The sequence below is a fragment of the Trachurus trachurus genome, assembly GCF_905171665.1.
Source record: "Trachurus trachurus genome assembly, chromosome: 22".
Lineage (NCBI taxonomy): Eukaryota > Metazoa > Chordata > Actinopteri > Carangiformes > Carangidae > Trachurus > Trachurus trachurus.
This window is the reverse complement of record NC_139907.1, coordinates 3,499,130-3,514,194: the sequence shown is the minus strand read 5'-3', so window position 1 is coordinate 3,514,194 and position 15,065 is coordinate 3,499,130. Positions and strand designations below refer to the sequence as shown.

The window sequence follows — 15,065 nt, the reverse complement described above, 5'->3', positions numbered from 1 at the left end:
AATGTAAAACTGAGCTGGTTAGACGAGAAAAGCTCTCAGACGCATTTTTATATCAGCTTCTTTTTTTTTTTTGTACTTCACATGGCGTGTTGCTGCAGTCGAGTCGGAGCCGTTAACCATGTGTTCACTAGTAGGCCCCAGAGGTTTGCTTTAGATTCATGAGACTTCTGCTGATCTGTGTAACTTTCACAGCATGAGTGGGCGCTGGGGCAAAGGTGAGTGTTTCTATTTGTCTCTATTGTGGTGGTGACAGAGCAAAACTGTACATTAGACGTCAGCTTATTAGCATATAGGCCTATACTGTAGCATGTGGCCTACTGTGATGTATCTACAGCTATAAATAAAAGAAAAACAAAGCTGAGCATCTCCACATTTGTTAATGAAGAATCTTTACATCATTAAACAACATCAACCATCTTTTTCCAGCTCAGAGTAAATCTATTTTTCCTCAGAGAGAGCGTCTCTCCTGTTAGTTTAGGAGTTATACTGAGGATTTGTTGCCGTGCTGTACTTTGTTTCCACTTTTCCCAGTTTGTTTTGTGTTTGTTTAAAGCAGCAGTCTGTGTAGGTCACAGTCACAGCTACAGTACAAGTTACATATAGAAAAAACACAAAGTGCAGCTGTTTGTTGCCCTGGAGGTAGAGTAGAGCTCTGCTGCAGAGGCTGAGCTATCATACTGTACTGATTGATGTTTACATGCAACTGCTAGCAGCTTCATGTCGCCTCACTAGTACTGTACTGTATGTAAATCATGTTGCTGCTGATCAAGCAAACCGACCAAACTGGAGGCCTGCTGCTACCTAAAGAAAAACCAGCCACCTCATGCTACAGTATCATTGAGCAATTATAAGGTCACGGTTTTCACCTTTACACAGAGTTTCTGCCCACGCTGCAAGTCCCATAACAATGGAAAACTGATTGGTTAATACTGTCCAATTTACCTGCAGCTGCTTAACTTAAAATGTCACCGTCATGCTGTTGCACATGATGTTATTCTTTCACCATATTCTGATTTATGTGACAGCAGCATGAAAGATAAGATAAGATAACAAGTTAGTTTTAGGGAATGACATAAGAGTTCAATAAAAAAGTAAACTATATAAAAATATGCAAGGGAAGACAAACTATGTACATAATATGCATAAAACTTAAATAAGAATATGACATGAACGTTATTGCACCAGATAAAGAAGACCAGGCAATGACAATGATGTCAACCATGATTTATTTTTTAAAAGCAGCACATGTATTGTGAAAAATAAGAATAATTCCTGGAAATCATCTAATAAATTGTAATTTACAAGCTCTTATTGTGAAGTCTGTTAACTGAGCTACAGCAGAGGTTTATTTCTGCAGCTTCTGAAACAGCAACAGTGATTAAAATAATTCTTCATGGCAAAACATCAAGTGTCGCTGCCGTCCGGTTTCTCCAAATCAGCTTCTGTTCTTCTGTTCTGTACATTAAACAGCTCAAAGAGTCACGTCGGGTCGTGTTGCTACAGAAATCCAACACCCCCCCTCCCCTCCCTATACATCTCCCTTACCTTTGTTTGATGACACCAGATTAATTATAATAAGATGTGTGAGTCATGGCGGGAGCTCTCCAGGATTAAGATTAGAACAGTGAGCCGAGGCCAGAGGTGCACGACGTCCTGCTGTTAAACATATTAAAGCAGAAAATAAACTTAGAACTCAGAGGGAGCGTCCAGTCTGACGGAGAGCTGGAGCTGGAGCTGGAGCTGAGGACCGACTGCTCGTCTCTGTAGCTGCTGATTAATGCAGGAAACTGGGACACTGATTGGCCAAAAAGTTCAACTGCTGGTACCTTGGACACTGCTGCAAGATGAGGCTTTAAAATCTGATTAGATCATTGTTATTGTTGGGTAAAAGTCTATTAGTTTTACCACCATGGGGATAATGGAGGACGAGGAGGACTGGCTTCTGTGTGAGACTCTTCATCATGTCACTGACCTGAATGACTTCATTGAGCCTTACAGTGGTGAGTCCAGGTCTCTGGCAACCTCTCAGGCACTGTAAAAACTCATATATCTTACCAATTTGTCTTATTTCTAGTCAAAATGTAATTTCTAGTCAAAACAAATGTCATTATACTTAAGATAAGACTCATCACATTAAAAAGCAGCTTGTTTTTAGACACTTTTTACTTCTTTCAAGCAGATTTTCTCTTAAAATAATCTGATAGTGGAGCAAGTTTTTCTATTACAAGCACAAAAAACTTGCTTTCACTGGCAGATTTTTGAAAACAAATGAAAATTATCTAAAAACAAGTTACTTTTTAGATGATGAGTCTTATTTTAAGTGGAAAGAGATAAGTTTTGACTAGAAATGAGACATTTTGACAAGAAATAAGACAAATATTCTTGGAAAGATTTTGAGTTTTTGCAGTAGGAGTGTGTGATCATTTTTGACACAGTTTTTCATTTGCAAATACAAAAGAAATCTACAAATTACACGGTATGAGTGATGATGACGCATGCTCTGTGTCAGAACATGAATGGTAGCTAAGGAAGGTGGGTGTCGTGCAGCGTAACTGTACAGTTTTTATTTCTAATGGATTCACATATCGGCCTAATAAGAAACCATTTTGCTTTTGGCAATGTCTCAACTGAAAATGTAAAAGCATTTTTAATATCTTAATAGAAATGCATGTAGGCCATCCTATTCCAGGACGTGTACCAGCAGGAACTATAACCAGTTATATTTGTAATCCACTGCCAGAGGTTTGAGATTTATTGCAGGAGTAAGGTGTTGGAAACATACAGCAGGCTGACAATAACTTCTGTAGAGAGCTTTTCCTCACGCTGATCTGGGTTAAGACTCTTTGCTTCAGCTCTTTTTATGCTGATCTGCTGTCAGTGGCTGTAATTATTGAACTGAGGCCCTTTATGCTTGTTCAGGCAACACACAGGCCAAATATTTCTAGTTGTGATCATACATTATCCCCAGAGGTTTTTTTCTTTCATTCTAATGAGCCAAACCCTTGGGTGTAAGCGACATTCATAACCTGTGTTTATAAAAAAGGCCAAGTTATTACAGCTGCTAACGCCTGGCTAGTTTCACAATAGGTCCAACAGAAAACAGAAAACAAAAAAAAAGTATTTGTGCTGCTGCCTTTGGTTTAAGTGAATCACACACTGACAGCTTCAATGAGGGAATGCAACAGCTCAGGTATAAAGGCACCGGTTATACACACAATTTGGTTGTAATGGTTTTGACTTTCACTTACTGTACAAGTAGCTACGGTATGCAGTGTAGGCCATAGTTTTGTATAATTAAAAGGAGACATAATGTTGGGTTCCCTTAACTGGTTTTTAAATGTCAACACATTTTTAAAATGTGGGACGCAGTGACTTACTGTATGTACAGTTTTGACAGATTTTTTATCATCTTAATGATTATCCTCCAAATGTTCACACTGGGTGTTTCTGCTTTGGCCAGACTGAGACCGAACAGCTGCCGTTTACAGCAACGGTTCATGGACACAGCGGAGATTCCTCAGTCACAAGATCTCACAAAATAGCGCGTGATTTCGGAAGAAAAACAGATATGGTGGTCGAACTACGTTGTCAGGTCAGCTTGACCTTAGCGGCTGCACTTTATAACCTGTGTAATTTACTGTTTCCATGTGTAACAAGGTCAACTTGCTACCAAGCCAAAGATGCTCAACTACTACACTGCAAAAAATCTAATATCTTACCAAGAATATTTGTCTTATTTTTAGTCACAATGTCATTTCTAGTCTAAACAAATCTCATCATACTTAAAATAAGACTCATCACATTAAAAAGCAGCTTGTTTTTTGACACTTTTTCCTTCTTTCAAGCATATTTTCACTTAAAATAATCTGGTAGTGGGGCAAGTTTTTCAAAAAGTACAAAAAACTTGCTTTCACTGGCAGATTTTTCTACTTATTCCAAGTGAAAATGTGTTTGAAACAAGTGAAAATATCTAAAAACAAGTATTTTTAGGTGATGATGAGTCTTATTTTAAGTGGAAAAATGACTAGAAAAGAGACATTTTGACAAGAAATAAGACAAATATTCTTGGAAAGATTGAGTTTTTGCAGTGTAACTTTTTCAAACCGTCTTTGATCAAGCTAGCTTGCTTGTTAGCTCTTTGTAGCAGCAAAAAACCAAAACAGGGAAAGAATTCTGGTGAAACCCTGGCTAAGAGGACGATGTAATTTCAGGCGGACATGTTGGTGAGGTCTAAAAGCACGCAACATTCGTCTGTGATGCTTCCCTCGCATTTCTGCCAGTGAAAACAGTTCCTGTCTAGAGGATCCCGCTAAACTTTTGGGATATCTGGTGTCAGACTTGCAAGTTCTGAAAGCTTGACAGGCCTCTTGTGCATAGCGACGGTTGCTAACGTAGGATTGGACAGTAGCCGTTTGTGGGAGGGGCTTAGCGAAGAGGCTTGTTGTGAAGTCAGCCATGTTGGTTGTGTGATTTTTGACTTTCATCCAGATTCTCAGCTGCTCGGTTGTGTTTTACTGCCTGAGGGAAGTAGGCAGTTTGTGGTTTTGTTTGAATTAATCAAAGTAGACATATTATTGTGTGCTATTTAGAAGTACTGGTAGATGGATCAGGGTTGACTAGCCATCTCCTTTGTTTCCAGTCCTGACTTATGCTAAGCTAACCAACAAGTTGCTTCACCTTCACACATGATCTGTGTTGATGTGGAGATCGGTGACATCGACCTTTTCCAGACGTCTTGACCATTTTCTCTCCAACTGTTTATCTCTTATTGTGGTACAGTCACACAAGCAGTCTATCATTCTTACATTAAAGGGATAGTTCAACATTTTGGCAAATTGGCCCATTGCCACAAATAGGTTTGTTACCTTTATTTGTCGGTGCAAGCTATTTTCAGAACAGCGGAGCAGAGCTGCAAGCTGCTCATACGGAGGCTCATGGGATTTCTTGGTTTCCCTCATCAAACTCATCAAATACACAATCCAACAACTCCACAACGCTCTGGTGGACAAGTTGTGACCTGCACATTCACCACGCTATGAGATAATAACACAACGTTACCAGACAGAGTTGTTTTAGAGGTAACAAACCTACTGTTATGACTATAGGGATTATGGTAATGGGCCAATTTGCCAAAATGTTGAACTATCCCTTTAAAAATAAATAGATAAATCTGAGTGAAGGAAGTGTTAGAGGAACCCTGGTCTCTGCTGTTGGAGTCAGGTCTGTTCATGAGGACAGTGTTGTCTCTGAGGAGCTCCCAGCTCACTGGCTGTTGTTAATAATACGACCAGTGTCGGGGTGTGAGCCAGCTCTGCAGCTGCACTCTGTATAAATAGTTCATGTACAGCATCATGACCTTAGCTGCTGCACTTTAAATGTGACCTACCTGTGTGATTTACTGTTTCCTACGTGTGGTGATCGTTTTGAGTTAAACTTGACTTCCTGTGTCTCTTTCTTTTAACAGTGGAACAAGAGCAGATCCAGAAGAGGACCTTCACCAACTGGGTCAACGCTCAGCTGGCCAAGGTGAGTCCTGCCGCTGACCTCTGACCTCTGACCTCTCTGCACAGTCTGATGAGGGACTGTGTTTGTGACCGAGGGTTGTGATTTTTTTCAGCTGTTTGGAGAAAAAACTTTCTGTCCTGACCCGTCCTCTCCTGTCCTGTCCTGTCATGTCATGCAACGGTTGTCAAACCTTCTCTGGCACGACCCCCCGCCCCCTTTCAGGAGCTAAAAAAAGTTCCCCCCTCCTCTTCACCCTTCTATTTTTATCAGCCATTAACAAAGGCAATGGTAGCATCAGAAAACTCCCTATATTTGTTTATAATAACATACTGTAGGCTACAAAAGGCAACATTTGGATAGATAGGCTATCACATTGTAAAGATATTTAATGCAACTGCAAATTCCAGCTTTGTCGAAGCTGACAAACCTTTGATTCTCGTGATATCTGTGATTGCTTTAAAAATTACAAATAATTTAGGTTATACTCTCGACTTTCTATGACTCTGTGTGTCATTAACTCAGCTTAGACACTGGGGGGGAAGTATAAAGGTGTTTTTATTTATAGCAACCACACTTAAGGCTTTTTAAAACCAGATAATGTCATTAAATTATTGTGAAAGTGCATGCGTGAGATATTCCATGAGAGTTACCAAACTCTGCTTAAACACAACCCCGTGTTTCTTTCTAATTACCATTGGAGGGATTTCCCAGTCACCAGCCCGGTGTTTAAAAATAAACGCATCATGGAGTGAAGTTGGCAAAAACAGCATTGTTAAGAAAGGTCACTGTCTTGTTCTTAAACTATCTCCTAACATGAGTCAGCAGCAGCAGCAGCAGCAGAGCTTCAGCTCCACATGTTGGGGGTCAGCGGTGAATGTGACAGTGGAGGACGAAGGAGGAGGAGGAGGAACCATGTACATAAATATAGCTTTGCAGAGCAAGGTTCACAGCTCACAGATAGACAGCGACAGACGGCCACCACCCTCCCCTTTCCCTCCACCACCACCAAGCAGCAGCAGCCAACCAACCAACCATCCAACCAACCATATACACACATAAACACACACCCTGGATCCACCTGTGACTCTGCCAACAAACTGAGTGCTGCAGATAATTGCTAATCCTCTGGTGGTTGTTCACATTAGAGCTCACATTGCAACATTACCTCCTGTCACATGTGAATAGTTTGCTCTGTGTCCAAACTCTCCAAAGGTTATTCTGTATTTTTTGGGGAAAACTAAACATAAAAAACCTTCAGGAGAAAGAAGGAGGTTATTGTTCTCTACTCTCATTTACAGGCCGCTGTAAAGTTCTCATTAAAGATAGTTGGCTCAATTTTAATTATGAAGGAAAAATAATATGAGGTGGTGTTATTAATTGTTCGGCATTAAAGGAATAGTTCAACATTTTGGCAAATTGGCCCATTGCCATAATCCCTATAGTTTTAGCAGTAGGTTCGTTACCTTTAATTGTCGGTGCAAGCTATTTTTAGAACGGCGGAGCAGAGCCGTGAGCTGCTCAGAGCTACGCTACGGAGGCTCATTATGGGATTTCTTGGTTTCCCTCATCAAACTCATCAAATACACAATCCAACAACTCCACAACGCTCTGGTGGACAAGTTGTGACCTGCACATTCACCACTCTATGAGATAATAACACAACACAACAGACAGAGTTGTTTTAGAGGGAAATACAGAGACTGCTTGATGAAAAACTGTCCCTGAAGGCAACGTGCATCAGTGGTTTTGCATGAATTTCCCTCTAAAACAACTCTGTCTGGTAACGTTGTGTTATTATCTCATAGCGTGGTGAAGTTGGAGTTGTTGGATTGTGTATTTGATGAGTTTGATGAGGGAAACTAAGAAATCCCATGAGCCTCCGTAGCATAGCTCTGAGCAGCTCACGGCTCTGCTCCGCCGTTCTAAAAATAGCTTGCACCGACAATTAAAGGTAACGAACCTACTGCTATGACTATAGGGATTATGGCAATGGGCCAATTTGCCAAAAATGTTGAACTATCTCTTTAAAAGGCAAAATTGTGGCGACTGAACTGTTTTATCCAGTTTAAGAAGAGCTGCACTGTGCGTTAATTAACTGTCATAGGAAGAACACACACTGATCTGAAGATCCTGGAGCTTCTCTGTGGCTTCAGGCAGATTGTTTAATTAAATCATCATTCAACAGCTTCCTGAGAAATGAGAAATGAGAAATGAGAGCGTCCTCAGAACTTAATGACTAATATTGTGTGTGTTATGTTCATTAGCGTGAGAAAGATCGAGACTCTGATTGACAGCCTGTCAGATTCACCAAGTCAAACTACTACAGACTTGAACATCGTGATTTGATTTTCTTGAAAATGTTCCATCATTAAAACGTTGGTTTCTTTTTAAATGGTGGTTTTGATCAGAAGCCACAAGAAGAAAATCATCTTTTTTTTCACTCAGGTCACATAAACATGATAAAGTCACAAGTGTCTCAGATTCCCGTCTAAACAGATTTTAGATTTAATTTGATTTTGTTGCATTTTCGCAATTCTTTTTACACTTGTTATCTAACTTTTTTAAATTTAAACTCTTGTTATGGACATAAAAGTTGTAGCTTTTCTGAAGGTTTGTGATCTCTGTTTTATGGCTGCAGATTTAAACAAAGTAAACTAAAATGTGTGTGTGTGTGTGTGTTGTGACAGCGGAGGCCACCATGCATGGTCGTGGATCTGTTCAACGACTTCCGCGATGGGTCCAAGCTGCTGGACCTGCTGGAGGTGATGAGCGGCCAGCCCATGGTGAGTTGTCCGGTCTCTAACAGCAGCTGAGACACTGACTGAACGCAGCGTCTGAACCCTAACCCGCTCTCTGGTTTCTGATCCACAGGCTCGGGAGAGAGGCCGGGGAATGTTTCAGCACCGGAGCAACATCGAGAAAGCCCTCGCCTTTCTGAAGAAGAAATCGGTAAATGAGTCACTCGAGAGAGATGATGCAGCTCCAACAGAACATTAGACCAACCAACAGAGTTTTATTTACTGGTCAACGTTATGAACTCCGTCTGTCTGACTCTAGCAGAAAACATGGCAGATTAAATGATTCATCTGGTTTCTGAGCTTTTTGAATGAGATCATTCATATTGTTTAAATAACCTTTGTCTTGTGTCAGCTTTCTGCTATTATCTCTCTCATGTTAGGGTCGGTTTTGACCCGTTTCTTCAATCAGCTGTAAAACACTAAAAACTTTTTTTTTTCGTCCAATTTGTTTCTCATCTCTTGGTCACGTTGTTCGGCTTCCTTATCCATGAATAGGTTGGTTTTACACTTGTGATTTCAGTTTTAATTCTCATTATTGCTTTTATCTTTATAATCGGGTCAAAACCAACCCTAACAACACAAGTGGCATCATTTAAAGGGATAGTTCAACATTTTGGCAAATTGGCCCATTGCCATAATCCCTATAGTCATCAGCAGTAGGTTCGTTACCTTTAATTGTCGGTGCAAGCTATTTTTAGAACGGCGGAGCAGACAACTTGTCCACCAGAGCGTTGTGGAGTTGTTGGATTGTGTATTTGATGAGTTTGATGAGGGAAACCAAGAAATCCCATGAGCCTCCGTAGCGTAGCTCTGAGCAGCTCACGGCTCTGCTCCGTCGTTCTAAAAATGCTGCTATGACTATAGGGATTATGGCAATTTTCCTTTAAATATAGGTTTCTGACAAAGTCAAAAAGCCTTGATGCAATTTATGTGGTACTTTTATGCATTAAAAAGCTAAAAACGTGTCAGTGGCGACCCGAACACAAGAGAAAGGTTAAAGTCTAAATAATAATTTCCTGTTTCGTCCTCAGATCAAACTAGTAAACATAAACATTCCTGACATCATCGATGGCAGACCATCCATCATCCTGGGCCTCATATGGACGATCATTCTGCAGTATCACGTGAGTCAGATCAACTCTTCACTGCAAAAACTCCAAATCTTTGAAAAACTTGCCCCACTATCAGATTATTTCAAGTGAAAATATGCTTGAAAGAAGGACAAAGTGTCTAAAAACAAGCTGCTTTTTAATGTGATGAGTCTTATTTTAAGTATAATGAGATTTTTTTTGATTAGAAATTACATTTTGACTAAAAATAAGACAAATATTCTTTTTTGAGTTGAGTTTTGAGTTTTTGCAGTGTTGGGAGTTTTTGCAGTGTTGGGAGTCATACATATTATTATTTTACCTTCAACTCTCTTACAAGTGTTTTAAACGGTTGACTGTGTGTGTGTTGGCTGCCGTCTCAGATCGAGGAGTTGGCCAGCAGCCTGTCCTTCGACTCCCGTCAGTCGTCCATGGAGTCGCTGGCCAGTCTGGACTCTCGCTCCACGCTGTCGAGCCGCTCGGCCAGCAGCAGCCCCGTTCCTCCCCGAGGCTCGCCGCTGCACAGCCGCTTCAGGGTCTCCGCCAAGAAGGCCCTGCTGCTCTGGGTCCGCGAGCAGTGTCACAAGTACGTCGCCGCCGCTCCACCGAGTCAATGGCGTTAATTAATGACATAAAAGTCTTAAAGGGATAGTTCAATATTTTGGCAAATTGGCCCATTGCCATAATCCCTATAGTCATAGCAGTAGGTTTGTTACCTTTAATTGTCAGTGCAAGCTATTTTTAGAACGGCGGAGCAGAGCCGTGAGCTGCTCAGAGCTACGCTACGGAGGCTCATGGGATTTCTTGGTTTCCCTCATCAAAGTCATCAAATACACAATCCAACAACTCCACAACGCTCTGGCGGACAAGTTGTGACCTGCACATTCACCACGCTATGAGATAATAATGTATAATTATGTAACATTACGACACATGAAGCAAATACTCAGAACTACTTGTGCTTTTGAAATCCCTCCGCCCAGCAGCTGTGTCTGAATGTAGTTCCGGCTGCATTTTGCTTCTAAAACAACTCTGTCTGGTAACGTTGTGTTATTATCTCATAGCGTGGTGAATGTGCAGGTCACAACTTGTCCACCAGTGCGTTTTGGAGTTGTTGGATTGTGTATTTGATGAGTTTGATGACCTCCATTGTGTTCACTGAGCATCTCACGTCTCTGCCCCGCCGATCTCAAAACAACATGCACCGATAATTAAAGGTGATGATGAACTTACTGCTATGACTATAGGGATTGTGGTGAGAGGAGGGTCTGACTAAATGTTGAACTATCCCTTTAAATGGTCACATTCATATACCTATCTGCCAAGTTATTGAGAAACCTCTGGATGCAGCTTGTGTCGTGGGCCAAGTTCATGATTCAGAGTGAGATAAAATCCTCTCACTGGGACGTCCTGGTCATTTCCAGCTCTGGGCTAAAGACCAAGACCCGGTCAGGGTTTTACTGTTCCACCTGTAGCTGCTCAGGTACTTTGGCCTCAAATAGATTAGTATACACAGGAGCTTTAATGGCGACCTTTGCTACATATTTCTTGCTTATTTAGTGCTTTTTTTTTATTGTGCTTGCGCTGGGAACGGGTCAACAGTAATGGAGTTTCATAAAGGAGAGCAGTTGCAGCATCAGCAGTAGTTAAAGCACTGAAAAACTATAAGGAATTTATTGTTATTAATTTTGGCTGTGATATCTTGAATGTTGTTCAATTAATTAAATTTCAACTTTCTTCTGGGATTTTGATCATTGGTTCATGCTATAAATTTTAATTTAAAGGGACAACGAGGAGTTTTGGAAAAGCGAAGTGTTTTCTCACTACATTTATGAGCCTCTGCGCACCGTGAAATTATTTGACCGGCGCAAGACAGACTCATGTTTTCATTCATCAAGAATTAAAGTCAGAGGTTCAAAGAGGATCACATACCGTCATAGTTCCCACCATAAACGGCGATTCGGCTGCGTTATTCTCATGACGCCACGAAACCGAAAGTAAAAAACGCTGGTCGGCTCGACCAGCATTTCCACCACCACTAATAATAACAAAATAATGATAGAGACAAAACGATATATTTATCGAAAATGGACCCATTAACAAGTGTGGGTAGCGGAGATTCATCCACATTAACGTGAGACTTTTTTATAACCAAATAGAAACTCCTCGTTGTCCCTTTAAATGATCTCCCGCCAGTATAGACCATATAAAAACACTGTACCAGACAGCTAAAAAGTGACTTTAATTCTAATAACTAACACAACGTCTCCATCAGAGCCGGCTGCACCATCAACGTGAAGGACTTCAAGGCGAGCTGGAGGAGCGGCGTGGTCTTCCTGGCCATCCTGTACGCGCTGCGGCCCGACCTGGTGGATCTGTCCAAGGCCAGAACCAGGAGCAACAAGCAGAACCTGGAGGAGGCGTTCCGCGTGGCGGAGCGGGAGCTGAGGATCCCCCGGCTGCTGGAGGCCGACGGTGAGGGAGCTGCAGATCACACACTGGAACTCTTAAAGGAATAGTTCACCAAAAAATGAAATCCGGAGTAGTTTTTTATTCCTCAAAGTGCATCTGGAGACCTGGGAGGCCGGTTCCTAGTCCAACCAAAACTTTATATGAGAGTAATAGGGCCTGACACAAAAGCGTCCATAAAACTACACAAAAACCATTTAATATTCCTCCACACTGCTCGTCCACTGCAATCCAAGTGTCCTGAAGGGAGATAGTCCAGAGTTTACTGGAAACAACGTCATTTAGGACATTTTTACAGCCTAAACAGTCCTGGATTGAATTTGCTCTTGCATTCATGTGATGCACGCGGACATGACTGGACTTGCCTAAAAACGTTGTTTCAGGTAAACTCTGGACTATCTCCCTTCAGGACACTTGGATTGCAGTGGACGAGCAGTGTGGAGGAATATTAAATGGTTTTTGTGTAGTTTTATGGACGTTTTTGTGTTGGCCCCTATTACTCTCATATATAAAGTTTTCATTGGACTACGAACCGGCCTCCCGGGTCTCCAGATGCACTTTGAGGAATAAAAAACTACTCCAGAGTATTCATCAGCATGAGGGTGAGTCACTAATGACTGAGTTTCATTTTTTGGTGAACTATTCCTTTAATGTCACATAATATGATCCATATACATATTTAATTGGAGGTAAAAGAGCATCAGTTGTATCATTACTGCGCTGGTATCAGTATCAGTGACCCTGATGAAGTTGTTCTGGTAATTGTTCTGGTTTCCCATTAGATGTGCACACTGCTTTTAATGAAAGAGAGAGGTACAATAATCACATATATACAGAGAAATAGGTAATATAGTTTATTAGTGTGGAAGCTGATTAAAACTAAATCAATGTTAAACTGTGATAAAGTTCATAATGTCAATATTTGACCTGCTGCTCATTATTTTTAGCCTCAGATTTGTCCATATTCCCTCTGGACTAAAGAACACAGATCTGAATAAACATGATTAAACACACAGGGAAGAAGTTATTTATATATCTATCTGTCACATTGTTATTATTATTGCTCATTCTTTTAAGATTACGGACCAAAAAAAAGTTGTAGTTCATTTTTATTTCAGGCTGTAACTCTAATTCAGGAAATGTCAACCCCCCCCCGGTGATAATATCATATATCAAACCTCCTATCAGGAGGATGTGAACTCACAGGCGTTTATCAACATGAGGCTGATGCAGAAACATTAGTGAAGCTTCTCAGAGTGTCACAACAGACTCTCAGAGATTGAATTAAAATGAAAATGTTGTTACATGATAATCCAGATTTATCGGCCTCTCCACCACATTATTATTAGTGTCTCTCTGTGTTTTCTGTTGGATTCCTCCCATTCCTGTCTGACTGAACCTTCTTGTGCAGCTGTAATTGAAGTGGTGCCGTGTGAATCTGTGTGAAAGTGGCCGAGTGCTGCGACTTGAGAGAGCCCGAGGTGCCGCGGACGGGACGGTCTGCTGACTCACTTGTTGCTTGTTTTGCTTGGGTCTTAATATAAAACCCTCGCTTGTTTCACTTTGCTCTGCTTGTTAGTTTGTCAGCAGACTCCGGATCAGCCGGCTGCTTCAAACACAGTAGAGAGACGATGATGATGCTTATTGAAAACAAAGAGTTCAACACCTCAGATGTTGTTGCTTTAACTCGGGGAAAAGTAACTTAAGTTAACTTGATGATGGACGGTTGTGATGTGGATGCAGATGTGGACGTTCGAGACCCAGATGAGAAGTCCATCATGACCTACGTGGCCCAGTTCCTGCAGTACTCCAGAGACCTGCCGGTGCCGGAGGAGGAGATGCAGGTCAGTGTCGCCGCCATACACACACAGACACACACACACACACACACACACACATTAAACATTAGAACACAGTAAAGGAGTTCAGGCAGCGTTTAGTTAGGATTCCCAGATGTTTGCTTCCAGCTGTTTAACCACAGCAGTTCCAGTGTCAACAGTCAAGGACTCAGCTGAGCTCTGTGCTCAGTCAGCTGGGGAGTTTCAATAGTATTTCAACACTGATTCAACCAAATCTAAGTTTAATTTAAGTTCAATTTATCAGTTTGTATCTGTTTTTTGACGCAAATATGGAAAGTATGGAATTTGAAGAGTATGGAAAATTGAAATTGTTGTATGGAAATATATTTATCTTAATATTTACCTGGGTTTGGTCTTACCTGAAGTAAAGGCATACACACTCAGAATAATGAAAACAAATGATTAATTGCATCATTTATATACATGATACACATCTAATTACTCAAATGTCACAAATTATTTGAACTTTTTTACTGAGAAATCTGGAAATTAGGTTCTGGAAAAAGTATGGAATTTTGTGTAGGAATCCTGCACCTGGAAGTCTTTTTCTATTCAAATCAATAAACCACTGTGACGTCTGCACTGTTAAAATCTCCTTTTTTATACTAGAATAATAAATGTTTTGTCCTTAATGGATCCACATCATCATCTGTTTTATCATTTTTGCTAATCATCCAGAACGTGTACAGATAGTTCAATCAGATCGGAAACTGCAATGAAATTAATTGTAAATAATTAGTTTTAAATGTTGTTATAATGACCACAAACAATGTTAATTATCTCTGTTTGCTTCTTACTTCTCCTCCGTTTCAACAATAACTTTAGTTTGGGTTTTCTTGGCATCATTTCTGTTTCCTCTTCCTTTTTCTCTTCTTCTTTCTTTCCCTTTTTTCCTCCCAGACACAATATCTGACTCCTCCTAAAAGCCCCTCTCCCATCAACCTGCCTGTCCACTACACTCCTGCTATCTCTGCTTCGCCTCTGCGACAGGTAGACGCCTCCGTCACAGAGCCCACACTGTGTCGTCTCTCAGCTCCCACAGTCACACACTTCTTATTAATGAAGAGTAAACAAGCTGCATGACACCGACAGTAAAGTACACTGCAAAAATTCAAAATCTTTCCAACAATATTTGTCTTATTTCTTGTCAAAATGTCTCATTTCTAGTCAAAACTAATCTCTTTCCACTTAAAATAAGACTCATCACCTAAAAATTAACTTGTTTTTAGATCATTTTCACTTGTTTCAAACACATTTTCACTTGCAATAAGTAGAAAGGAAGAAAAACTTGCTCCACTATCAGATTTTTCTACTTATTTCAATTGAAAATATGCTTGAAAGAAGGA

The 15,065-nt window shown here is 40.7% G+C and overlaps 1 protein-coding gene across 1 annotated transcript in view; it reads left to right on the top strand.

The window, feature by feature from the left end:
• The window catches only part of syne2b (spectrin repeat containing, nuclear envelope 2b), a gene marked incomplete at its 5' end in the record, with an annotated part of 175,557 nt that overhangs the window by 3,045 nt on the left and 157,447 nt on the right, over positions 1–15,065 (top strand). Inside the window, 8 exons of the mRNA XM_083998509.1 lie at positions 5,465–5,526; positions 8,193–8,288; positions 8,377–8,454; positions 9,335–9,427; positions 9,775–9,977; positions 11,667–11,866; positions 13,604–13,704; positions 14,620–14,709. Of these exons, the coding sequence (XP_083854635.1) occupies positions 5,465–5,526; positions 8,193–8,288; positions 8,377–8,454; positions 9,335–9,427; positions 9,775–9,977; positions 11,667–11,866; positions 13,604–13,704; positions 14,620–14,709 (923 nt within the window). The remainder of the gene's footprint in view (positions 1–5,464; positions 5,527–8,192; positions 8,289–8,376; positions 8,455–9,334; positions 9,428–9,774; positions 9,978–11,666; positions 11,867–13,603; positions 13,705–14,619; positions 14,710–15,065) is intronic.